Source organism: Rosa chinensis, chromosome 3, assembly GCF_002994745.2.
Source record: "Rosa chinensis cultivar Old Blush chromosome 3, RchiOBHm-V2, whole genome shotgun sequence".
In the NCBI taxonomy this organism is placed as follows: domain Eukaryota; kingdom Viridiplantae; phylum Streptophyta; class Magnoliopsida; order Rosales; family Rosaceae; genus Rosa; species Rosa chinensis.
The window spans coordinates 2,326,126-2,351,691 of NC_037090.1; the positions used below are offsets into that span (position 1 = coordinate 2,326,126).

Here is a 25,566-nt window from a genome sequence, read left to right on the forward strand (position 1 = left end):
ATAGAGGCCCAAAGACTAAAGCCATGACCCATACTAGGCCCACGATCCAACTTGTTCATGACCGACAACCTTTCCCAGTCAGAATGGCAGCGCCGTAACCAACAAATCACCGTGCCAACGAACCGGTACGCCATTGATAGCCAGGTAGCAATCATCCGATCGTTGTCGTCCCAGCTAGATCAAGGTAGGAACATGACCAGATCGAGCCAAGAGCCAAGCCTCCGAACCTCTACCGTAGCCGAAACACCATCGGAAGATCCATGAAACATTAGCAATTGTTGTCGTACTGCCTTTGAGTTCGGGATGCCGCCGAAGTGCCTCCTTGATTGTCCAGTCCAGACTCCCCTAGGCTTCCTTGACACCGACGATTGCAAACTGTTCGTCGGTGACAGACTGGTATATCTCCACCAACGATCATCCTTATCCAGGACAAAACTCCACTGTGGACCTGCACCGGCAAACTGCGAAAGACTACCTACCCGTCCGACGACGACGTCCCAAAGACATGCCACCGGACGGAACATGGGAACCGAAGCGGTTTACTCTTCTTCAAAGGCAAACTTCTTCTTCGAAAAGTGCAAAGCAAAACTTGAGAGAGAGAGAGAGAGAGAGAGAGATTTGTACCATATGGACTTATATTTTAGAGGATATCGTACTCGTAAAAATTGTACATACCTCCAACAATATGAAGGATTTACTACATCACAAAGTATAAGTAACACCCTCTTTGTGGGCCCGCAAGACATGGTGGGACCCAACCGTGATATACATCCCGTAACCCGACATCCAACCTACCCCGTGGTAGTCAGAAGCGGCCAAGACCTTGCCGTGAAGCAACCTTCCTGGCATTGTCAAGTTATCTTCACAAACATGTTTTCTAAGACTAGAATAGTGGTTTTAGCATCCCACATGGAAGAAAATATAAATGAGAGGGGTTCCCTTACCTATAAAAGGGACCCTTCATCCCACTTAAACACCATCGCATTACATCTATTGTAATCCCCTGGGGTTGCAAGCCCAAACACATAGTTAAACATTTCAAGTGGACGTAGTTTCCTACTAAGGTGAGAGACGAACCACTATACTTCTCGCGTTCATGCAAACACTAACTTTTCTCTATCTAAAGCTAATTAGAGCCTTTGGTTCTAATGTTAACAAAAAAATAATAATAATAAAGACCTCCTCACCACAATCAATCACACGGCTACATTAGGTTCCACTCAAGTCTTAGTTTAGTTCACTTAGAGGCTAACTAGTAAGCTGTTGAAGTGGGCCTCTTCTTAAGGTTCTACACATGTTTTTGAAAATGAGTCGCATTACCTTTTCATAAAATTACCTCTACAACTTTTTCATATCAGTCACTTGGAGACTCACATCTCAAAAATTAATTTTGGCGATACAAAGACCCCTTCCAGTATACCATTGGTCAATCATACACCGTATAGCAGACGCAATTATGGATCAGCTTCTACAACAAGTTGATCGAAAAGAAGACTAGACCTGTCTGGTAGGTGTCTTGCCCACCATCCTGTCTCAGCATTCTCTTAAGTGATAGCTTGCCGACTCTTCTTGACCCCACTGGCTATGACACCCTTAGCTTCATTTGAGTTTTCAATCGTTATTATTATTACTATTATTATTATTATTTTTTTTTTTGCTATCGATCAAACAAAAAAAAAAAATTTGATCCGCCCATATATGTTGAAATTTCTTAAACTGTTTAATTATGCTGAATGAATCAAGCAAACAAATGCCATCATTTCAATTTTTCATGCTTTGTATCTATCAACATTCAATCAATAACTATAATGTTTATTGTCGCGATCATTTCAAACCGTTCGAGAGACGAAAATTTATGAAAATATTCTCTTGTTATCATATATACAAATCTATACTATTATTAAGATAAGAGAGTTTGCTCTCCAAAATTGAAATTTTTTACCAATTTAACTTTTATATATTAAAAAACTATGAAATATAATTAATTAATAAGGATAATATAGTAAATTGTAAAATAGAAAAAAAAATAAAAAAACAGAAAATATGGTAATTGTACGGGAAGTTTTTTCACTATCTTTAACTTCTCTCCACACACATAGTGGGTGAGCCCTACTAGTATGTATATAAAATTTGTAAATCTAACTTTCTTTCTTTAATTCTTTACTGAATTTTTATAATCAACCACTTGTTAGTCTCAAAGAATTTTGAAATAGAAAATGAAAACTATGGGTGGAGTCGAAACAAACGGAGCGGATCAAGGCCATGGCTCATGGGAGCTGACCCATACCCACATGGCACCAAACTGCCCTAACTTTAGCCCCAATTAAAGCCACGGCCATAACCATGCCTTGCCCATCAACGACAGCCCACGTGGGCCCGGGTCACATGGAGGTGCATACCCAACCACTACCCCCCAACCTGTACAGAATGATCGGACGCTCAGAAATTAATCAAATGGTTTGATTCTGGTCGTTGGATTTGAAAATCAAAGTCTTCAATATGGGCGGCTAAGGCAATGTCCCAAGCTTGTCCCAAAATGAATGGACAACCGCCTCAGATGTGCCGATCGTGTTACAAACACCATAGCTGCCCATGTCTACGTTCAACCAGCCGAACCTGATATTTGCACGCTATCTTATAGCGCGTGATATGTACTTTCTCGATTTAAAAATAAAGGAATTGGTACAACTTTTTTTTGATCAAGAATAAACTTCATTAATAATGAACTGGATACAATGAGTTTTGGCATCATCTCATACACAGAAATGGCCACTGGACTTCACAATGGAACTCCAATCTGACTGACTAAGAGAGCCAATAAGGCCCCGACTCAACTACATACTTAACTTGCACTACAATTAAAGGCAAAGACAATATGCGCAGGCACAGTAAATCCTTGATGCACAACTTTTTCAACACTAACTCGCCACCCAGAGTCCTCCTGACCTGCCTTTGATCGACCAAGTCTACACTAGTTGTGACTTCGAACCCGACCAAAAGAAATGCTAGACCGTCAGACCTGAGACTAAATTAAACCCGAGACCATGGCCACCTTAATGTCAACACCGTCAATCCACAAATGCTCCAAATCGCCATCACCTCCGACTCGAGATCAGACAGGAACAATCCCACTAGAAGGCCAAGGATGAATTTTATATACATGTCTTGTATTTTGAATTTTATATACATGTAGTTCGTGGAGTAATTTCTCGAGATTCTATCGTTTATATTTAATTTTAGTCAACTGTGGGGTAGAAAATTATGAGGTCTTGACTCATAATATGATCTTTATAAAATGTTTAATTGTATTAACTAGATTTTTAGGTATTTAGAAATCGAACCACGTACATCATAGATTTCGATTCTATTCAATCGTTGATTATGTTTTCTGAAATCATCAGTCTAACCTACACACCCGAGGTAGTCTTCACCTTCACTATTTCTCCCCTCTAGGCTCTACCTCTTTCTCTATTCTCTAAACGTGATCAAATCATTGAATTAAGCTCACCAAATTCATCACTTATAAATAGTTAGATAACTAAATGAAAAGAAAATATTATCAAAATGTGGCTTTGCCACTAGCTTTATTGAGATGGTAGATGACTAGAAAGTCCTCGGTCACCTAATGGTTGTAAGTAGAATATTGAGAAATGCGTCATAATTCCAACCAAAAAAATATAACATTACATAAGGAAATATCAGTACATTAAGTAGATCAAGTTTCATTTGAAGACATGCTCCTTATTAATTGGAAGTATCAAAAGAAAAGAAAAGAAAAGAAGTAGGAAGCTTTTAAATTGTTATACCTACAAATTACGGAAGCGCGTAATGTGGGATACACGCGCAAACAAGAGCATGTGGGGAAGGTAATTGGTTTTGTATGAATCCGTAGACAAGGTCGTTGGCCTTTACGACTTTTTCATTTTTGTTCCAAGACTAGTATCTATAAAATACCTTTGAGTTTCATTTGGCCTATCACCCATTTCAATCTGCATCACAATCCTCCATAGAATACAGAGAGAAGAATCACCATCATCAAAGTTTGTGAAGAAGTTCATCAATATTCTTTAACATATTTCATCAGAAACCTCCAAAGTTAGCTATGGCTTTCCAAGCAGAGGATCTCAACCTTGAAGCCACTGAGCTCAGATTGGGCCTACCCGGAACCAAGGAATCCGAGCAACAAAAAACGAACAACAAAAGAGCATTGCCAGTTGAGCCTGAATCCAATGCTTCTTCAGCTCCCAAGCCTACTCCCTCCAAGTAAGAAACCGACTCACGATTTAACATGCGTGTTCTTATATGTACCATGCAGATGAGCTAAATATCGATAATCCTCTGTTTACGAAAGATGTACTAATGAGATTTTTATATGTTTGGTTTCCAGGGCACAAGTAGTTGGATGGCCACCGGTGAGATCATACCGGAAAAACTGTTTCCAGGCGAAGAAAACCGAGGGAGAAAGCGGTGGGATGTTCGTGAAAGTCAGCATGGATGGAGCTCCATACCTTCGAAAGATGGACTTGAAGGTTTACAAGGGATATCCAGAGCTGCTTAAGGCCTTGGAGGACATGTTCAAGTTCAAGGTTGGTGAATATTGTGAGAAGGAACTAGGGTACAACAACAGATCCGAGTTTGTGCCAACTTATGAAGACAAAGATGGAGATTGGATGCTTCTTGGAGATGTTCCATGGGAGATGTTTTTCACTTCATGCAAGAGGCTGAGAATTATGAAAGGTTCAGAAGCCAAAGGCTTAGGTTGTGCGGTGTGATTGATCCTTCGAGAAGTGAACAAATACACAGATGGCAGAGATTGAACAAACTTGCGGCTTGAGCTTTCGAAGAAACATATAACAGAGATGTCATGGTCTTTCACTTGTAACAGAGATCGATCAGAGAAAAAATTGTCAAAGAAGAAGAAGAAAGATTTTCATGTAAAGTTTATTTTGTCGTGTCCTCTTCAAAGAGAACTGTAGAAAGAATAGAGATGAAAGGTTGAACAAAAGAAGTTTCACAATTTTCTTTTCATTACATCAAGGAAAGGATAACATTGTACAAAAGTTTTTAATGATGATATTGGTTACTTTGCAAGTAAGATTTGAGGATGGTTAGTTTGCTGATATGTATTGGACATGTTTCCTTGGAATGATTAGTACTTTCGATGAGTTGATAGTCAAATCATTCCATGTTTCCTTTCAAATTTCTATAAGAAAGGCTTTGATTCGTTAATAGAAAAAATAAAGAAATTTTTTTAAGAACAGTATATGAGGTATTGCCCACTGAAAATTAAGGTATATAAACTTTCTAAACTATCACAATGACTGTTAATGAGCATGCCACCTGCCATATTTTCAAGAGTAAATCTGTCACTTCAAGTTTCTCCTCCCCTTTCTTCCCCATCTCTCTCTTTTCATCTTCCATGGTTTTTCTCCACCAAAGTATGAAACACTCAAGTTAAATGAAATCAAAGCAGAAAACTTGTCGATTTCCCTTTTGATGATATTCTCAATTGTTAGTCGTAAATCGGGTTTAGGAAATTGGATCAGGCCCACAAGAGTATTGTGACCAATTGATTGCCTCTCTCTGCAATCACTGTTGATCACCATCTTCTACGATGAAAGTAGTGAGCTCAACACCGCCGGTCACCTTCTCCTTCGCTGAAAGTCTGAAACCAGCGAACCCATGTCTTCTACCTCACTGAAACCAGCCTCCATCCTCTTTGCTGCAAGAACACAACCTCTGCAGGCCTCTCTTACCTTTAGCCGTTCATCGCCTGCACACTTTCGAGCTCCACTGATGCCGCTGGTCACACCATCACTTCTCACCCCTCTCCGCCTGCCAGCCAGACTGGCTAGCCATCATCACGGCAGGTAGCAATATGAAAGTACAAACTTTGAGTATCTTAATTCTCAATGGGCAATATCTCATGCACTGTTTTTGAAATTTTCCTAACAACAAATTACAACACAGAATCACGAGAATTAGATATAAAATTGAAAGCACAAACAACTTACAATCACTCACAGAATGTAATTCATGTGAGATAAATTATTTTCTTTACACGAATTTCAAGAGAGGCTTTCTTTCGTTGATAGAAAAACAGACAAATTACAACACCAAATCCTAAGAACTAAGCTAATAAAAGCCGACAGCATGTAAAAGCAAGGAAAAGTAATTTCAATAGGCAAGGCATGAATCTAAGATCTTTCTAAATCTCATCCACAATCAAGAGGTGCAAAACTGCAAAAGTATCCGCAACGAAATTCACCTCCTTTATAATACGTTGAAAGTAGATCGAGTCTAGAAAGTGAGAGCAATAACTTGATCTTAGTAATAGTTTAAACTCTGATCCAAGACATTTACACATTCCTTTGAGACAACAAATTTGAGAATACCTTTATTGCGGATTTAACCATATGTTGTTTTTATTACTTGAGTTAGAACTTGAGTTTCTACTTATACCCCACCCATTAAAAATTAAACTCTTGGATCGACGGTTAGTAATCATTCTAACCCTCTATCAAAGAAAGTCACAGATTCCTCTTAGATAAAACATTTGGGGTTACTTTTGCTGGGACTTTACCATACCTTGCTTTTATAGATCTCATAAACCTTGAGAGAGCTTGAGCATCTACGTGCTTAGAGCCCGTCAATTAGTGAAATTGAACGTTTGGCACCATCAATTTTGAGAGCATTCCATTGTCACCTTTAATTACAATACATGCTGCAACGTTGTATGGTAGACAGTAAATATCATATTGTTGTTTGGGATGTGGCAGAAGTTAACGAAGAAGAAGCAGAACATATATTCAAGATTCAACACAAATGACATAACCTTGCAAAAGAAGAAACAACACCCTGTCATCATGTAAGGGATGAAAAAGTGAGAGAAAAAAATTATATCGTTTCTATACAATGATATGTTATATCACGTAATTATTTCACTTAAACTAATAGATATATTTTACTCTCGACCCTCCGGACATCTCCTCCTACTTTTAACTTCCGGACACTTCTTAGTGGAGCACCCCCTAAATATGAAGCCCCCCAACTTCCATAGTTAGCATCAAAGAAAAGTGAAGAACAATGAAGTACAGTTTCATGCCAAGCTTATGGGAGGAGGCTTTCTTCAGGAGAAGGAAACCAAGTCAGACTGTCACAACAGTGTGAACGGAGCCCCTCAAAAATGGAAAGATGAAGAGAATAACTCGCCACGTGGCAAATCTTTTTTTTACCATCATATATACTCTTGCCTCACACTCACCAATCACTGCAACCCAATCACCATTTTTTTTGTTTTACCCCCCTCTCTTTCTCTAAACTCGAACTCTCTAAAAAGTAATAAACTTCAGAATTCAAAACCCCAAAGACCAAAACTTGAACGAACCCGAAAGAGAGGAGCGAGCTCTGAAACCACCACCGGGCTCGATCTCTCTCAATACGCGAAACCCTAATTCAATGCTGGGTTGACCAATTCTGCGATTTAGGGATTGAATTGAATCCCCAATTGGGTATTTCCGAAATCCGAAGAAAGATTCCGAATGGCGTCGGAGCTAGGGCAACAGACGGTGGACCTCTCCACGGTAGTGAACCGCGCCGCGGAGGAGTCGTTCCTCTCTTTGAAGGAGCTCATGGAGAAATCGAAGGCGGCGGCGCCGGAGCTCTCCGATACCGATAAGAAAATAGGGCTGCTCAAGTACTTGGTCAAGACCCAGCAACGCATGCTCCGGCTCAATGTCCTCGCCAAGTGGTGCCAGCAGGTCTCGGACTCTCTCTGTTTTCTGGGTTTTCGATTTGGACCGGAAAAGTTTGAATCTTGGTTTGCTCTGTTATCAATGGAAATTTTGAAATTAGGGTTTTTGAATTTGAATGAGTTTCTGTTTCAAAGGTTCGAGCTTTATGGGTTTCCATGATAGTCTGGGTAGTTAGGGTTTTTGTTGCTATATGAGTTTCAGGCTTTTGATTTGGTTGTGCATTGGGATGGAAGATTATTCATTGTTCTTGGTTTTTGTTGAATTATGTAACTTGTGTCTCTAGGCAGTTGAGAGAAAATGAATTAGTAGGGGAAGTGAGGATCCCCTGCTCGAGAAAGATATACCATTAGTGTTTTTGGAATTCAGCTGTCAAGTATCAGATGGCACTTAAGAAGGCCTATATTAGTCTTCTGTCGGGCGCCAAAGTGTTTGTATCTTGCCATTCGAGCTAGTAATGAACTAATTATATGTTCTCGGTTGACAGTAGTTTCATTGACGTCAAAAATCAATGCCGTAGATATCCTTATTGGTTGGTTTATTAACTTGTGTTGATGAGTGTTTTCTGTGTGTTTGCATTCTGCATGTGCCGCGAGGTTTTTTTTTTTTTAATTCCTGTAAGCCTATTTCCTTTTGCAATCATTCTTTCGTTTGGCTATATTGTTTATTATCTGTGCCTTTCTATTTGCAGGTCCCATTGATACAGTATTGTCAGCAACTTACTTCTACGTTGTCAAGTCATGATACCTGTTTTACTCAAGCAGCGGATTCATTGTTTTTCATGCATGAAGGTCTACAACAAGCTTGTGCTCCTGTTTATGATGTTCCATCTGCAGTTGAAATCCTCCTATCAGGATCATATCAGCGGTTACCAAAATGTATAGAAGATGTGGGTCTTCAGAGTTCACTAAGTGAGGATGAGCAGAAGCCTGCTTTGAAAAAACTGGACATGCTTGTGCGGAGACAATTACTAGAAGTGTCAATCCCAAAAGAAATAAGCGAGGTTAAAGTCTCTGATGGTACAGCACTGCTTCGTGTAAATGGGGAATTCAAGGTTTTAATTACTCTTGGCTACCGAGGGCACCTATCAATGTGGAGGATACTGCACTTGGATCTGCTTGTTGGCGAGAGAAGTGGACTTATAAAGCTAGAAGTATCTCAGCGGTATACTCTTGGGGATGATTTAGAGCGCAGAATGGCTGCTGCAGAAAATCCATTCAAGACATTGTACTCTTTTCTACATGAGATGTGTGTTAAACTTGTTATAGACACTGTCTTAAGGCAAGTACAGGCTCTTCGCCAGGGGAGATGGAAGGATGCAATCCGATTTGAGGTCCTATCTGATGGGAGCACCAGTCATGCAGGGACTTCTGGCTCTGCGCAATTAAATCAAGATGGAGAAACTGAAACATCTGGTTTACGAACGCCAGGGTTAAAAATTGTATACTGGTTAGATTTCGATAAAAACAGTGGTATTTCTGATTCATCATTATGTCCGTCTATAAAAATTGATCCAGGACCAGATCTACTGATAAAATGTGTTCATAGCACATTTGTAATAGATCCATTAACTGGAAAGGAGGCAGAATTCTTTCTTGACCAAAGTTGTATTGATGTTGAGAAATTGCTTCTGAGAGCCATATGCTGTAATAGATATACTCGTCTTCTCGAAATTCAGAAAGAGCTGGAGAAAAACGTTCAAATCTGTCGAGGTTCAGGGGATGTTGCTTTTCAGTCCTGTGTGGAAGAAGCGGACAGTGACCATAAAAAGGTATTTTTCCTTTTTCTTGCAACTTTTGTTTCATGTTTCTTTTTTATCTGTTTATTCTTTCCTCCTTGGTTGTTGTCTGGGGATACTACTTTTTTCTCATTCATTATATTGCTCATATATTGATTTCTCTAATTCTGTATGCAGAAAGATTTTAAGTCAGATGTCAGAGAATATGAAGGGCACGAAGTATTACGTGTGCGTGCCTATGGGTCTTCCTTTTTTACTCTGGGAATAAATATAAGGTATCCTTATTTGCTTATAAGGCTTAGTAAATTAGTACAGGAATTTGGATTGAAAAAAAAAGAATAGGTTTTGACAACTAAAAGTACTTCTGGCTAGACATAGGAAGAAGCTCTTCATATATTTTGTAAAAGTTTGTCTCTTAATTTTTAATTTGATTAATTTCTTAGAAAGAATGAATCTTAGCACATAAATGCTGGACATTGCTTTGCAATTTTGATGTCCCTTCTCCATAATCTCTTATACAACACCTCTGACTTGCAGGAACGGCCGCTTTCGTCTTCAGTCCTCCCGGAATATTCTTGCTTCTTCTGCATTTTTGTCTGAATGTGAAGATGCTTTAAATCAGGGAACTATGACTGCAGCCGAAGTTTTCATTAGCTTGAGAAGCAAAAGTATTTTGCACTTATTTGCTTCTATTGGAAGGTTTTTAGGCCTTGAGGTACACATTCCCTTCTTTTGACTTTTACTTTTTAATTTTTTTAATTGTTTTTATTTTTTTATATTTTTTTTATGAGGATAAACATTGGGTGCTGCACTTTATATTGTTGAGGATTAAGTGTATGTATGGTTTCATCTGATTTCCACAAGATAAGACATGATCTGTACTTTTGCAGGTATATGAAAATGGTTTACCTGCAGTTAAATTACCAAAGAACATTTTGAATGGCTCAACTATGTTGCTAATGGGATTTCCAGATTGTGGGAGCTCTTATTTTTTGCTGATGCAGCTTGATAAGGATTTCAAACCCCTTTTTAAATTGCTTGAGACTCAGCCCGATTCTTCTGGAAAAGCTGATTCTCTCAATGACCAAAATCATGTGATACGGATCAAGAAAATTGATGTTAACCAGATGCAGATGCATGAAGATGATATGAATTTAAGCTTGCTTGACTGGGGAAAACTACAATCCATATTGTCTAGCGCTGGTAGATCTAATCAGTCATCTGAAAATGGTCTTCTTACGGATATCAGCCTCGAGGGTTCTATGCCAATTGCAGGGTGTCCACCATCGAGTTTTTCTTCTGTGGTTGATGAAGTGTTTGAACTGGAGAAAGGGTTATCTGCACCTTCCTTCTCTCTTCAAAATGGAACTTCATCATTCAACACATCTTCTGCCTCTCATTTTGGCTCTGCTCCAATGAATCTTCATTCCATAAAAGCTGGAAGTCCAGCTTCCAAATGGGAGGGAGGTATGCAGATGTCGCAGTTAAACAGTGCTGCGAATGGTTCTGGTATGGCAGCCCATTATAATGGATCCTTGTATTCATCAAGTAACTTGAAGGGCACCATACAGTCTTCTTCTCTCAGTTCTCTGTCTTCTGCTACTGGAAGGAGTGTCTCTGTGAAGAAAATGTCTGTTTCAAAGTCTGATCAGGATTTGGCTTCGCTTAGGTCTCCCCAGTTAGTAGATTATGGTTCTACTTCAATGGATGAAGATCACCTGAGATTTATGAGTGATACTTCAAAGGGTGCAACATATGGATTTAGATCTTCTCGCTTATTATCTCCACCTGGCCCCAGTGGCCCCCGAATATCCGGGCCAGGCATGAGACCTGTAACTGGATCTTTCAGAGTCGCTGGTTCAAACTCATGTGTAACAACTCCTGCAAGTAAGTTACTTTCTCTGTGATGCGTATATTAAGTGGGATATATCCATAAATATACTTTTGCTGCAAATTTACTATGATTTGTTTTTTTTTTGTTTTTTTTTTCAGCCCATGCACCTGATTCTGGAGTCTGCGATGGGCCTAATCATGATGATTCAAATCATGATAGAAAACTTCGAAAGCGTACACTTTCAGAAATGTTGAATCTGATCCCATCACTGCAAGGTGTGGAAGCCAATTTAGGATCTTGTAAAAGGAGGAAAGTTTCTGAAGTCGATCAGGCTCAGCACTCTTCATCGCAGGTGTTAATGTCAACGGATATGACTTCAAAAACTGGATTATACAGTTATGGGGATCTTATATCTGAAGCTAATAAGGGATATGCACCTTCTAGCATTTATGTTTCAGCTCTTCTTCATGTGGTCAGGCACTGTTCACTTGGTATTAAGCATGCCAGACTAACTAGCCAGATGGGGGCTCTGGACATTCCTTATGTTGAAGAAGTGGGGTTAAGAAGTACATCTTCAAACATATGGTTCCGACTTCCATTTGCCAGGGGTGATTCATGGCAACACCTCTGCTTGCGACTTGGCAGAGCTGGAAGCATTTATTGGGATGTAAAAATAAATGACCAGCATTTCCGCGATTTGTGGGAGCTTCAAAAAGGAAGCAATACTACACCTTGGGGTTCTGGTGTTCGTATTGCTAATACTTCTGACATTGACTCTCATATTCGTTATGATCCAGAAGGTGTTGTTCTCAGTTATCAGTCTGTGGAGGCTGATAGTATAAAGAAGTTAGTGGCAGATATCCAAAGGCTTTCTAATGCAAGAATGTTTTCCCTGGGGATGCGGAAACTGCTTGGAGTAAGACCAGATGAGAAACCAGAAGAAAGTGTAAACTCCGATTCTAAAGCACCAGGAGGCAAAGGTTCTTTTGAGGGAGCTGATAGGTTATCTGAACAAATGAGAAGGGCATTTAGAATTGAGGCAGTAGGACTCATGAGTTTGTGGTTCAGTTTTGGATCTGGTGTCCTGGCTCGCTTTGTTGTTGAGTGGGAATCAGGTAAAGAGGGTTGTACTATGCACGTATCTCCTGACCAACTTTGGCCTCATACCAAGGTAGATTCACAATTTTAATTATTTTCTAATTCTTTCGACATTTCTAATTAGTTGTTTGGGTTAACCTCGTGTTAAAGGTATTTGAAATTGATTAGTCCTACAGACATGCTCTCATACGCTTTCTACAATTCTATAATTTCCTACTTTTAGCATGTGGTGCCATGTAAAAAGTCTACTTAACTTGGACTAGTTTTTCTTAGAGCCTTAAAAAGCTTTTCATAATGGCTGAAAATGGTATATGAAAGTTGTTGTTTTTGATGCATTGAAAGTTTTTAGATTTATTTTGCATCTTGGGTTTGTGTCTTATTGATTTCACTCCATATTTCCCGCCAATTTTGCTTCATTATAAAGACTTGCATTCATGAATGTAATTGTTTTCTGTCTTCAGTTTCTGGAAGATTTCATAAACGGAGCTGAAGTTGCATCACTTTTGGACTGCATTCGCCTCACTGCGGGTCCCTTACATGCTCTTGCAGCTGCAACTCGACCGGCGCGAGCTGGTCCTATTCCAGGGGTTAGTGGGATGACAATTCTCTCTTCTGTCCCAAAACAGGCCGGGTACATACCATCCCAGGGCCTTATGCAAACCAGTTCAACCACAAACGTTAGTCAGTCTCCTGTCCCTGTTGGGAACTCTGTTTCATCTGCTGCTACAGGTCCTCTTACAAATCACGGCCTTCACGGGGCTGCAATGTTAGCTGCTGCTGCTGGCCGAGGTGGACCTGGCATTGTACCTAGCTCACTGTTGCCCATTGATGTTTCTGTTGTGCTGCGTGGTCCATACTGGATACGAATTATATATCGGAAGCACTTTGCAGTTGACATGCGATGTTTTGCAGGAGATCAGGTTTGGTTACAACCAGCAACGCCACCAAAGGGGGGCCCTTCAGTTGGAGGTTCTTTGCCTTGCCCACAATTTCGGCCATTTATTATGGAGCATGTGGCCCAAGAATTGAATGGTTTAGATACTAATTTCAATGGTGTTCAACAGACGGGATTGGCAAATTTACACACTCAAAACCTCAGTGCAGGTCCCCAGCTGTCTGCTGTCAATGGAAATAGGGTTAACCTCCCTAGTTCTGCTGCACTTTCTAGGACAGGCAATCAAGTAGCTAGTTTGAACCGCACTGGAAATGCTTCTCCAGTATCCTCGAATTTGGCTGTCATGAGCTCAGGGATGCCTTTACGTAGATCACCAGGTGCAGGTGTCCCTGCTCATGTGAGAGGAGAACTGAATACAGCCATTATTGGTCTTGGAGATGATGGGGGGTATGGAGGTGGTTGGGTCCCCCTTGTTGCTCTTAAAAAGGTGCTGAGAGGTATTCTCAAGTACCTCGGAGTGCTGTGGCTATTTGCCCAGCTGCCTGATCTTTTGAAAGAGATTCTAGGGTCCATTTTGAAAGACAATGAAGGTGCACTATTAAATTTGGACCAGGAGCAGCCTGCTTTGCGTTTCTTTGTGGGGTAAGAGCTTTTCCTCCTTAATCTTATTCACATCTCAGAAAGTTTTATTATTCTAATTCTTAATCTTAGTGATGGGCTGATACTAGGTGCCAACTGTGCTATGCAGATCATGTAATCTCTTTGTTGTGGTGATGACCTATGCTCAATGTATTTTGTAACAGAAACAAAAATTAATTTAAGATGCCAAAAGAATAAAAAAGAAGTGCTTTTCTAATGAAACATCACGAAACAGATAGGGCAATAGATGCTGCAGTAATTATGTACATGGCCAGAAAGATGGAAATACAAATTTCAATGTATAGATATTTGCAATGAATTTCCATTTGGAATTTTGAGTGACAAACATTAAGGTTACTATTAGCCTCAGATTTTCCTCAGTGGATGGAATAAGAGCTCTATCATATGGATGTTTTTGGCATACAATGATTGATATGTAGTTCTTGCTCTCTGTTTTGAGATGCTTTGGATGTTATTTCATGGTTGATTTAGTCCCTGCCTGCGCTGCTATCTTAATTGACTACACCAGTTCTAATTTTACACCTATATAGAACCTTGCAAGTTCTTTTATCTGATTGCCTGGTGTTTCTGCAGTGGCTATGTATTTGCAGTAAGTGTTCATAGAGTTCAACTTCTTCTTCAAGTCCTGAGTGTGAAAAGATTCCATCATCAGCAGCAGCAACAGCAGCAAAATCCAACTACTGCTCAAGAGGAATTGACTCCAACTGAAATAGGAGAAATTTGTGACTACTTTAGTCGACGTGTTGCATCAGAGCCTTACGATGCTTCTCGTGTTGCATCATTCATCACTCTTCTGACCTTACCCATATCAGTTCTGAGAGAATTCTTGAAATTAATAGCATGGAAAAAAGGACTAGCCCAGCAGGTGCAGGGTGGTGATGTAGCTCCTGCTCAGAAGCCCCGTATTGAATTATGTCTTGAGTATCATGCTGGGTCGAATATAGATGAGAACTCAGATAATTCATCTGTTGCCAAAAGTAATATCCATTATGATCGGCCTCACAACTCGGTTGATTTTGCACTGACACTTGTTCTTGATTCTGCTCACATACCCCACATAAATGCCGCAGGCGGTGCAGCATGGCTGCCTTACTGTGTATCAGTGAAGTTGAGGTATTCATTTGGTGAAAATCCTAATGTGTCCTTTCTTGGCATGGAAGGAAGCCATGGAGGTCGAGCTTGCTGGTTGCGTGTTGATGACTGGGAGAAGTGTAAACAAAAGGTTGCTCGGACTGTGGAGAGTTGTTCAGGATTAGACAATAGTCACGGAAGGTTGAGACTTGTTGCTGACTATGTGCAAAGAACGCTACATGTGTGGCTTCAAGGTTTGAGGGATGGCGGTGTGGTTAGTTCAACCCCTGGGGGCACATGACTGGTTGGTCCGCCGTGGGATTGATCATGGCTTATGTTCCAATTTTTTTGGTTCTCTTAGATCGTTTAAGGTGAAACTTGTAGTGATAGTAGCTGTAGGATATATATGTGCAGAATGCTTGAATGGTGCCTGGAGAATTTACTGGGATATAGCGGTCTTGTAGAATGATGCAGTTGCAGGGTTAGCGCAGAGGTTGTGGTGTGATGGACCTTCAACTCTTATTAGCTGATATGAATATTCTGATACATGGGTTGTACAATATTTTGGATCTTTTTCTGATAATTAGGAACATTGGATTAGATTATTGTCTGTCGTTGTAAATACACTTGGTAAAGTTTTGTTTTGCTGGAGTAGGTCAGTACTAATGGATACCTACAAACTGTAGGCACAATCCGCTGTCTTGTTTTACAACTTCTAACAGTTAGTTTAGTAAATTGAATCAGCAGTTCGTCATTTTCTTTTTCCCTTCTGGATCACGGGTTTCGTAAAATGAATTCAAACTCTTGAAAGGAGAAAAAATCTGAAAAATCCTGAAACGCCAAATTTCGGCGAAGAACTTGAACCTTCAGAATCTACATATAAAATCTTACCCATTGGGAAGTGCAACATTTCTTGTTTGATGCCATACATAACTAGCACAGAATACTTGTGCTTCTACATCAAGCTCAAAATAAGAATCAAAACTAAAAACTAAACAATAAAAAATCACACTAGTCTAGTAACATTGGTTTCCCACCTTGGAAACAAAGCTCAAAATTGGAGAAACTAGTATCATCTAGCTTCATTTCACTTTTCAGACACTGCAAAATAAGAAAGATCTCTTCCCACCTTGGATGCTGCTTATCCGCAGCAACAAAGTCATGGATAACTCCATCAATAACTACGCTACTGCAACCTGCAGTCTTCTTCACTCCTCTTATTTCCATGATTTCTCTAATCTTATCCGAGGAGCTCCACCTCCCGCAGGCAGCGTATATGTTGGATAACAATATATATCCACCTTCTTTCTCAGGCTCTAACTTGAGTAGCTCTGTGGAAGCTATTTCGGCTAGTTCCATGTTTCTATGAGCTCTACAAGCACTCAGCATTGCTCCCCAGATGTTTCGACTTGGTTTTATTGGCATCTTTTCAATCACATCTTTGGCCTCTACCAACCTCCCTGATCGACCTAAAAGATCCACTAAACAGCCATAGTGCTCAATCCCGGGCTCAATATCAAACTTTTTCTTCATATTGTTGAATATGCTGAGCCCTTCTTCCACAAGTCCACTATGACTACAAGCTGTAAGAGCGGCAACAAGAGTCACCACATTCGGCAATAGAAATCTCTGCATCTCAGAAAACAGATCCAGAGCTTTCCTTCCATGACCATGAAATGCAAATCCAGTGATCATTGTTGTCCATACGGTCACATCTTTCACTGTCAATCCCCTGAAAACCAAGAATGCTCTTTCTATGCTTCCAGCCTTGCAGTACATGTCTATTAATGCAGAACCCAAAAATGCATCTATTTTCATCTGCATTCTCAAAATCAAGCCATGCATCCATTTACCTTGGTCCAGTGCTCCAATTTCTGCAGCAGCAGAGACCAAATTAACCAAAGTGATATTATCAGGCCTCACGTTCTCTGCTACCATATCGTGGACTACCTTAATTGCCTTCTCATAATCACCCCTCTTGGCATAGCCAGAAATCAACGAATTCCAAGAAACAAGATCTCTTCTAGGCATTTGCTTGAAAAAATTGTGGGCAAGTTCTAAATTGCCAACCTTAGCATACCCTGCAATCATGGTGTTCCACGAAACAATATCTTTCTCCACTAAAGCATAAAAAATATTACAGGCAGTCTCCAGTTTATTGAACTTCACATACATGTCTAAAAGAGCGTTACCCAAGATCAAATTTGAAGAAGTAATGGTTTTCCTCCTCTCAATCCATGCATGTACAGATATTCCCATTCGAGCATCTCCTAATACTCCACAAGAGATAAGAAGTCCTAGAATGGTAAAGTCATCCGGTTTAAGACCCAAATCCATCATTTCATAGAAAAGTTGTAGAGCTTCTAAACAATATCCCTTCTTAGCATAACCAACGATCATGATATTAAATGAGACCCTATCTGGTGTTGGCAGATCATGGAAAACCTGGCGAGCTAGCTCCATTTGTCCTTTCTCCAGATACATCTTGATGAGGCTGTTTTGCAAGTATCCATGTGACAACAAACCGGTAACAATGGCATGACAGTGAATTTGCTTTGCATCTGATGCATACTTGGATGCTCGGAGTAAGTAAAGAAGGGTGTGTTTATCTGGGTATATATCAGAGTAGAGCATGGACTTGTATAGGCCAAATGATTGACTTTTCGAGAAAGATAAGGCAGAGATCATGCAATTGTATATGTAAAGATTAGGACAAGGAGTATAGTGATTGAAAAGGAGAATTGCAATGTCTAAATTATCAGGGTACGAGATGGCTGAGAATGTGAGGAGCCTGCTCATGGGAAATGTTTGACCAATGAGACAGGTCCTCATCATCTGCCCCAAAATCTGTTTGAAATGGTACCTCGTACGACATTTCTCCAGCAATACAAGAGTCGGGTGATAGAGTTCAAGGGCAACAGTCGGATCCCAGAGGCTCCTGCTGCTCGTTGAAGCTGAACTTAGAAGGCGGATACCTCGCCCACATTGGTACATGCTCAAATACTCAAACACTGTCTATGAACAACTATCACACTGAACTGCAGATATGACATAACTTCTCTATAATTGCATCATCTACATTCTCAAGGCTCTAATCTGAACACATATCTAATATGAACAAAAGGGCAGACAGAATTTCGTCCGCAAATATCTATCATCTGCATTCCGATAGCTCTAACCTCTACATATCTAGAATCCCAACTGAAATTGATGCATTAAGCAATAACCAACCGTAAATTCCAAAAAGCACAACTAAATTGATGTCTTCCGAAACCCCAAAAGAAAAGATCACATCTTGGAGTCAAATTCTTCTTCTTTCTCTACAGAAATTCCATTTCAAGTCCAGAATCGTCATCCCTACACTGATGAACATACTATAAACCAAGTTTCAAGTATTTTACAATGAACCCAAAAAGTCCCAAGTATTTTAGTTCAATCTAACAGATATCAAAGTTCAAACACAAACGACTAGAAAAATAAAGAACTTGGTCACTTACACAGCACACTTACCCATCATCAAGGTGAAACCTTTGAAGCGAGAACCCTAATTTCAATCCAGGAAATGGGACGGGGATCCATATTGAGCTGTTCTGTCTAAACCCAGAACCTTTTGAACTAAATATTATAGCCCAACAATTGGCCCATCTCATCTCAAGCCATTTTCAATTTTTCTTTTTTAAATGTAATGTCCATTATTACAAATTACATAGCAAATCCACTTGTAATCCCTATAGAAGCATTTATCAAAGTTGTACTACACTGCGTTTTCATCATACATATGGACTAATCTATAATGAATTTTATTGCTCTTATAACTTTGAAAAACTGTGAAAGGAATTTGCGTCGTGATTTTTGAGTTTCGTCAGTTTGAGAAATGCTTGAAAATCATTTGAAGGTGAAAATATAAGAACATGTGACTTTGGCAAGTTGAGTTTCACACCAATTAGAGTGAGTTAATGACTCTTGAACTAGTTCTATCCCTCTATAATTAACTAAATTGAGGATGCAGGGACCTCTGTAACGATGTTGCTATAGGATCTCTCCCATAAAGAGAAACCTAATAGAATCCAACTAAATCTCTACACATTTATTTCCTTATACATATCAGATTCTTTGCCAAAATACATATCAGATTTATTACCTTAAGTAATAATACTAGGATTCTCAATATTAATGGTTTCACATTCACAATATATGAGTCTTGATACAACCCATTACCTAGTCTCCAACTAAAGATGGAACCAGATGCATTCTTAAAAGAAAGTGCTTTGCCTTCTCAAAAATAATTTCTTTTATCTGCCCACTTATGAATCTTGCCCAAATTCCTCTTCTTTTTTTTTACCCGGGGATTAGGGTTCTAAGGCCGTTCTTAGTGGATTCCCATCAAAACGTACCGAGGCGACAAGATGGGAAACGGGCTAGTCCCCAAAAATGCTTTTTTAAGTTTAAGTTGGGGTTTACATTTTTTTCGCAACCTCTATCTCCGTCGGAGCTTCTAATAACCCCACTAGAGCTGTTCTTAGTAGATTGGTCATTGCCAGCACATAATTGATGTTAATTAATCTTGCTGGCTAGTGATGTGTTCAATTCTTAAATCCAACACTGCTTTATAAAACAACCAACCATTATCATCTACCTTCAACTTGCATTAAGAATTTTCTCAAAATACATCATACACAACCATCCATCCCTTTTACATGGCCCCCTAACCCATTATCCATAGAAGAAAATTGAAGAGTTCTTAGTTCTTACCACCAACATTTTGGTCACACTCAACTAACCCCACCATTGATATTACAAGAGGAACTCATCAACTTAGCTTTTGAAATTTGTTCCCTAGACTTGAAAATGACAATCAGTCCCTTGTTTTACACAACTGGAAAAAACAGTGAACAGTTGCTATGACTTGATTGTCACTTCAGTTCTAATGAGTTGTAATTGACTAGAGTATATATGAATATACCCAATGCCATGAGTAAGAATGCTACTAACTAAAACTTTGGGGGAGCCTAGGAAGAGTTGTGTGATTCCGGCTTAACCATTGTCGTTGCGTCCGGCTGATGTGTCCGGAAAATTGCAGGAGCGAGTGATATGGGCATGATGCAAAGTGCCTTGGATTGAAGGTATTGCATGGCAGCTCCTACATCTTCTTCCATGAGCTTAGCTACCTGTTGCTCTGTGCCATCATTTGACCACTTCTCCCATGCTTGTTGATTATTGGTTCCTCCTTCAATCCCCTCTCCCTACATAAAACCAAGACATTAATATCCTTTTTTTAAATTTGAGTAATCAAAAAATTTGTTGAGAAAAACTCTTGATCAAGTAACAATAGGTTTAGGGATGCATTGTTCAGGTTTGATTACCTCAACTGCTGATAAGGGTACATCAGCTACAAGCTGAGCCACTGCACCTGCTCCTCCAAGTCTACTCATGCTCAAAACCTGTTTCAATATAAACTCCAAGAATGAAGAAAAGTTGTACAATTTGCATTTTTCCTATTTGATTATGACTTCATTGAATTCTAGAGGTTCCAACCAGACAAAGTTATTTCAGCATTGACAAAAAAACAATTTCATGCGAAAACAAAAAATTCAATGCCTCTAATGATGTCCGGCATGTGCAACAACAATGATGGGGGCCTACCTTATGGTAAAGACATTTTCAAGACTTTGGAAATTGGAAGCTATATTACCACACAACTGGTTGGCATTTGGTACACGTTTTTGAAACAATGATGAATTCAAGATATGCTTTTAGCCATTGAGCAGGAAAAGCTAAATCTAAATTTTCAATCTACAGGAGTCTTTCAAAAACTTTAAATTTTCCGGTATTAGTTCAATCATGAATCAATTTAAATTTTGAATAAGCATACCTTTACTTGGAGCCTTAAAAATTTCACATAATCGACGATTTCGTCAAGCATAGCTGCCCTATCTGTCTGCATAAGACGTCATAATATGTCAACACATGTAGAGCAAATCTAAAAGACAAGGCAAATACCCGACAAGCACTCAATGCACAAGCTATTAAAAACTGCTGTTTTCGTCACTAACCTTGTTACAACTAGGTACCAATTCCTGCAAAGCCTTCATTCTTTCTGCAATTCTTTCCCGGCGTAACTGAACAAAGAATATCATTAAAGTTCCGATATTAGATGCCATGATTATGTCTTAGTTGTAACAGAAAAACCAGTATTTGATAGTACTACAGAACTAATATAGCTGCTGATTTTCTATGAGACAGAAAAATCTAGTTTACCCGCTCAGCAATACTGTGGGGATCTGTTGCTTGACCTCGTCTTGCTCGGACCCTTGGGCGGATAGCAGGAGGGTGATGGGCAGCAGCAGCTGGCCCCGGTGCTGGTTGGCTATGAAACTGCTGCACGTGTCAAAAATTAACAAATTTATTGACATTCACTCTTTACTTTATTTACATCGACTAAGTTTGATGAAATTACTAGCTGTGTAACCAGAACCAGATAAGTGAAAGCACAATGAGCACTTGCCAGCTGATATTCATCACAAAAGCAAAGGGCTCTAAAGCACACTCATAACAGTCATTTTCAATACAAGTTTGATCAAATTGGATTTCCATCCAAACAGTCCAAAGTGGAAGGAAGGACCATCGTACAAGTCATTTCACTTTTACCATTTTTTTTCCAACTTTCCTAGTTCAAGACTCCATCAAATGCTTTTATAAAAGTAAGAGAGAAAGCACACAGCATTTTAAGTTAATTCTCGACTTCTAGTTGCGTAAAATCTTGGCATCATGGACAAGTCAAGATATCCTTGATTTCGAAGAAGGAAAATAAAAGTTCTTTGTTTTTTCCTTCGAGAAAATAGAGAAGCATATAAAATGAACAATTCATACAAATTTCACTAAAACCTCTTAGGGCCATTAACTGAAACATCAAATAATTAAAAAATAAAATAAATCCGCATGCTCCTTATAATGTCAAAATCATTGAAAACTTTAAATAAATAAAAAATAAAATTGAAGATCCCCAAATTCTGCAGCAAAATCTTCAGGATATCCATATCACACACAGAAGTCAAAACTATTGACAGAGTCAACTAGTGCGAGTCAACTCCATGTGAAGGGCAGGAGTAACATGAGCGCGCGTCCCATCACGTTCTTCTGCCAAACTCCCAGAAGCGCGTGGTCATATAATTAGGCTTATATGACAAAGATTGCCACTGTAACAACTTGATAAGACTATATTGTCCCCCAGACGGCACGAGTTCTTCAGACCTGCGAACAATCTCACTCGTTTATTGTGCCTTGTCCGTCGGGTACACCTTTGTACTGAAAAAGCATACCCCACGTTCGCTCAAGCGCGTGTAAAGCACACTTTTTAACTACTACAAGGCCAGACAAAAAAGCTAGAAAATTATCCACTATATCCTTAGAGCAAGTTTACCCGTTGAGTCACCTACTATTCACTATTTTTTAATGTATATTTTCATTCTCTGGGTCAATAAATACACTGTGCCTGTGACCTAGGGCACAAAATACACTGTGTAGGTCACCATGGTGACCCAGAAAGTGATACAGGATGACCCAGAGCACAAAATATACTATACTCGTAACTCAGAATGTGAAAATAACACTAAAAAATAGTAAAAAATGGGTGACCCGGTGCCCCCCAACGGGTGAGCTTGCTCTTATAGGACACCTAAGGAGATGTCCCGAGTATTGAAATTCTGAAGCTGTGAATCATGTTCAATTGTTTAATAGAGCAGCCGCATGTAATGATTCATTTAACTGCTCACATCTCCGAAATTTCAGAATTGTGGAGCACTATATAGAACGGAATATTTAGCCTTTTTAGAGGACATGACACGACACGACACCGGAATCTAAATTCTAAAGATTTGGCCTTTTGAGGGGACATGGGCATGACCTTATCCTGAGTATTGAAATTTCCAATTATGTAACTGCTCACATCTCCGAAATTTCAGTACTAAAACAGCACTGCCACAACTCTCGGGCGGAATATTTGGCCTTTTTAGGGGACATAACATGACCTTGAAATATAAATGGTATCTTTGAAAACAAAGGAGGGGGCCAATTTCGTCATTATGAGAATGTTTTGTTTGGGGGACTGACCTGGTGAGGCTGAGGAGGCGGCGGCGTTGGCCGGACAGAGTGGTTTTGCAAATGTCCAAATGCCGGAAACAAACTCGTCATGTGAACCGAATCTCTTTCCTGCCATGCCATCAACTAAAACCCATGTCAAAATCCCCCAAAAACAAGACCAAACTACCAATCCTCAGCTTGAAACAAAGCGAACCGAGAGACTTACATTAGAACTGTTACCGTTGTTGTTGTTGGTGTTAGAGTTGGGTTCAACTTCATCTCTGAACCTGTCTTGTCCAAGAAACCCCTGCTCCAAATTCAGACCCAAAGGCATGCCCATACCCATCCCAACCGACCCGACTCCTCCTCTGTACCCGACGCCGGAGCCAGAAGAAGACCCGGTTCCGGAGCCCAGCTGCAGCACCATGGGCATGGACCCCACGTCTCCATAGCCACCACCAGCTGACTCAGCAGCAGAGCCGGAGCCGCTGTACGTTTGAGGAACGGCCATGATCTGCTCGAAGAAATCGTCTCCGAGTCCCTCAGGCGGATTGCCCGCCATAATTGATTAGTGCAAAAAAAAAAAAAAAAAGTTGGACTTTTCTGTAAAGATGAGGACTTTGGTAGGAGGAAAGAAAACCAACAAAAAGAGACCAAAGCTTGGTTCTTGAATCTTTGAGAGAACCAAAAAACAAAGTAGAGGGTGTTGGGGTTTATTTTATGGGAGGCAGTGGATTTAGGTAGTGGTGAAAATGGGTGGTGTTGGACCCGATGACCCGGAAGTGGCTTATTGGGGTTCGTGTGGTTGGAGCTTTTTGAGTTTTGAGAGAAGAAAGAAAGAGAGAGGAGGAAAGGTGGAGGCTTTTGGTGGTGTGATGAGAAAACGTTTGTCTTTTTGGCTTCGGAGTTCTTTTGCTTTGGGGGGGGGGTCTGCAACACTAGAGCTTCCTACTACTGGGTTTGTGTGTATGCGTGTGATTTATGGATTTAAAGAGAGGAGGACGACTGGAGAGGAGAGAGGGACAGCAATACAGAGAGAACGAGTAATCAAACATATTGTTTTTTCAATGTGGAATCGTGGTACTATGCCTAGTACAGTACTGCTACTACGCGCGGACAAGGGGCCGTGACTGGCGTTTTTGTTTTTCAAAGTTTGAAGGCTAAATGAACTTGGTAGTAAAGTGTTCTATAGTGTTTCGGAATTCTCTTGTTCAGTGAGAAATTCGGCCACAACACACTAATTGTCATTTTTATGTGATACTGACACATTTTGATTTGGGAAAGAGTCATTTCAACGTATAATTTTTATTTTATTTGTGTTTATATTTCTCAAACATTGATAAATAACTCGTTTTACACTTGAAAAACTTTTTACTTGTACGAAATGAATTTTTAAAATGAGTTTTCACTATGGGATCATGAGCAAAAAAAAAATAGAATTTGTACTAATATATTTAGAGACTTGAAAAAAGAAATATCAACAACAGTCTTTTTTACGTTATATCTTTTAGAATGACTTTGGACGATAAATTTTTACAACTGGTAAGACTATATTATGATAATGTACAAGGTTAAGTAAGAAAATTCGTGAAGTTCTGTGACCTAAGACATTGAATTAGATATAATGACTCCGAGAGAGACAATTTATCATTGTTTTCCTCTTTTGGTTCTTTCGGTTTTCTGATAACCACCCAAAATGGGAATTACTTAATCAGGGTGCGTACGAAACCCTAATGATTTCGAAAAGACACTATCACAGCTCACTGAATGCAACTAGTCCAATCCAGCCACACACCAAATTTGTATCATACAACTTCTAAAACCAGACAAAGAGTGATTCATCCAAATTTACAACCCAAAAATCAGGTTTATGGTTCACTGCACGTAATTTACACCTCCATTATTGAGTTTGAGTTGTCCTTCTCAACTTAGTCATCTTCTTCAAGCCTATCTGTAATTAATCAGGATTGAAACTCAATTCTTGCTATTCTCAAAAATAAAAAAGAAACTTGCTCCTTGCACGTCTTATGAGGATAATGGGTTATCTTCTTTCTTGAATCGACAATTTTCGATTACTTAATCCAATCTATACCCTTTAATTCTGGTATTCTGAAAGAAAGAAAAAAACAGTATAACTTGTCATAAAGTAGGGTTTGATACTTTGATATCACCATGGCAACCATTCTCCATTGCTTATTCGAGATTTGGAATTCAATACACAAAGGTTGCTGTCTTTTCTTGTTTTTAATTCTTTCACCTTTTCTGGGTCGGTGCCCTCGTTTTAGTGGAGTTACTTTGTTATAGTTATAATACACAGACATCATACATCAGTATATGAACCATAGTTTGAAATAAGCGTAGCTTCAAGAGCATCCCACAAGAACAATCCATACAAATCATTAGTGCATCATAACCCGGATATAATTATATGGTTTTAGGT

The 25,566-nt window shown here is 39.5% G+C and overlaps 4 protein-coding genes across 7 annotated transcripts; 2 read left to right on the top strand and 2 right to left on the bottom strand.

Annotated features, from left to right (window-relative positions):
- The first annotated feature begins 3,961 nt into the window (after positions 1-3,961).
- LOC112191317 (auxin-responsive protein IAA4) lies at positions 3,962-5,102 on the top strand. The gene is made up of 2 exons (XM_024330631.2): positions 3,962-4,263; positions 4,388-5,102. Exons 1-2 carry the CDS (start codon positions 4,103-4,105, stop codon positions 4,770-4,772), a joined length of 546 nt encoding a protein of 181 aa, XP_024186399.1. The 5' UTR covers positions 3,962-4,102; the 3' UTR covers positions 4,773-5,102.
- Positions 5,103-7,286: 2,184 nt separating this feature from the next.
- On the top strand, positions 7,287-15,719 carry LOC112192607 (mediator of RNA polymerase II transcription subunit 14). The gene is made up of 8 exons (XM_024332408.2): positions 7,287-7,760; positions 8,443-9,522; positions 9,667-9,764; positions 10,027-10,204; positions 10,380-11,376; positions 11,482-12,494; positions 12,883-13,958; positions 14,550-15,719. Exons 1-8 carry the CDS (start codon positions 7,542-7,544, stop codon positions 15,346-15,348), a joined length of 5,460 nt encoding a protein of 1,819 aa, XP_024188176.1. The 5' UTR covers positions 7,287-7,541; the 3' UTR covers positions 15,349-15,719.
- Positions 15,420-18,640, bottom strand: LOC112192608 (pentatricopeptide repeat-containing protein At3g04750, mitochondrial). The gene is made up of 2 exons (XM_024332409.2): positions 18,558-18,640; positions 15,420-18,409 (listed from the first exon to the last, which is right to left on the bottom strand). The coding sequence occupies exon 2, from the start codon at positions 18,039-18,041 to the stop codon at positions 16,059-16,061; it is 1,983 nt and encodes a 660-aa protein (XP_024188177.1). The 5' UTR covers positions 18,042-18,409; positions 18,558-18,640; the 3' UTR covers positions 15,420-16,058.
- Positions 18,641-19,657: 1,017 nt separating this feature from the next.
- On the bottom strand, positions 19,658-24,301 carry LOC112192878 (transcription factor UNE12). Of its 4 annotated transcripts, none has more exons than XM_024332788.2 (7): positions 23,353-24,301; positions 23,157-23,270; positions 21,306-21,422; positions 21,101-21,166; positions 20,920-20,985; positions 20,411-20,488; positions 19,658-20,290 (listed from the first exon to the last, which is right to left on the bottom strand). In XM_024332788.2, exons 1-7 carry the CDS (start codon positions 23,686-23,688, stop codon positions 20,057-20,059), a joined length of 1,011 nt encoding a protein of 336 aa, XP_024188556.1. In that variant the 5' UTR covers positions 23,689-24,301; the 3' UTR covers positions 19,658-20,056. The 4 variants fall into 4 exon arrangements, with proteins under 4 accessions (XP_024188556.1, XP_024188558.1, XP_024188555.1 ...); XM_024332790.2 differs by having other exon boundaries at positions 23,157-23,255; positions 23,353-24,294; XM_024332787.2 differs by having other exon boundaries at positions 21,306-21,425; positions 23,353-24,293.
- Positions 24,302-25,566: the final 1,265 nt, after the last annotated feature.

Bases quoted from the DNA above. Each gene is read 5' to 3' on its own strand.
- LOC112191317 (XM_024330631.2), top strand. From the start codon at position 4,103: ATGGCTTTCCAAGCAGAGGATCTCAACCTTGAAGCCACTGAGCTCAGA. The intron at 4,264-4,387 runs GTAAGAAACCGA...TTTGGTTTCCAG, and splicing joins CCCAAGCCTACTCCCTCCAA to GGCACAAGTAGTTGGATGGC.
- LOC112192607 (XM_024332408.2), top strand. From the start codon at position 7,542: ATGGCGTCGGAGCTAGGGCAACAGACGGTGGACCTCTCCACGGTAGTG. The intron at 7,761-8,442 runs GTCTCGGACTCT...TTCTATTTGCAG, and splicing joins TCGCCAAGTGGTGCCAGCAG to GTCCCATTGATACAGTATTG. The intron at 11,377-11,481 runs GTAAGTTACTTT...TTTTTTTTTCAG, and splicing joins ATGTGTAACAACTCCTGCAA to CCCATGCACCTGATTCTGGA.
- LOC112192608 (XM_024332409.2), bottom strand. From the start codon at position 18,041: ATGTACCAATGTGGGCGAGGTATCCGCCTTCTAAGTTCAGCTTCAACG.
- LOC112192878 (XM_024332787.2), bottom strand. From the start codon at position 23,688: ATGGCGGGCAATCCGCCTGAGGGACTCGGAGACGATTTCTTCGAGCAG. The intron at 20,489-20,919 runs GTATGCTTATTC...ATATTGAAACAG, and splicing joins TTTTAAGGCTCCAAGTAAAG to GTTTTGAGCATGAGTAGACT. The intron at 20,291-20,410 runs GTAATCAAACCT...GGTTTTATGTAG, and splicing joins TACCCTTATCAGCAGTTGAG to GGAGAGGGGATTGAAGGAGG.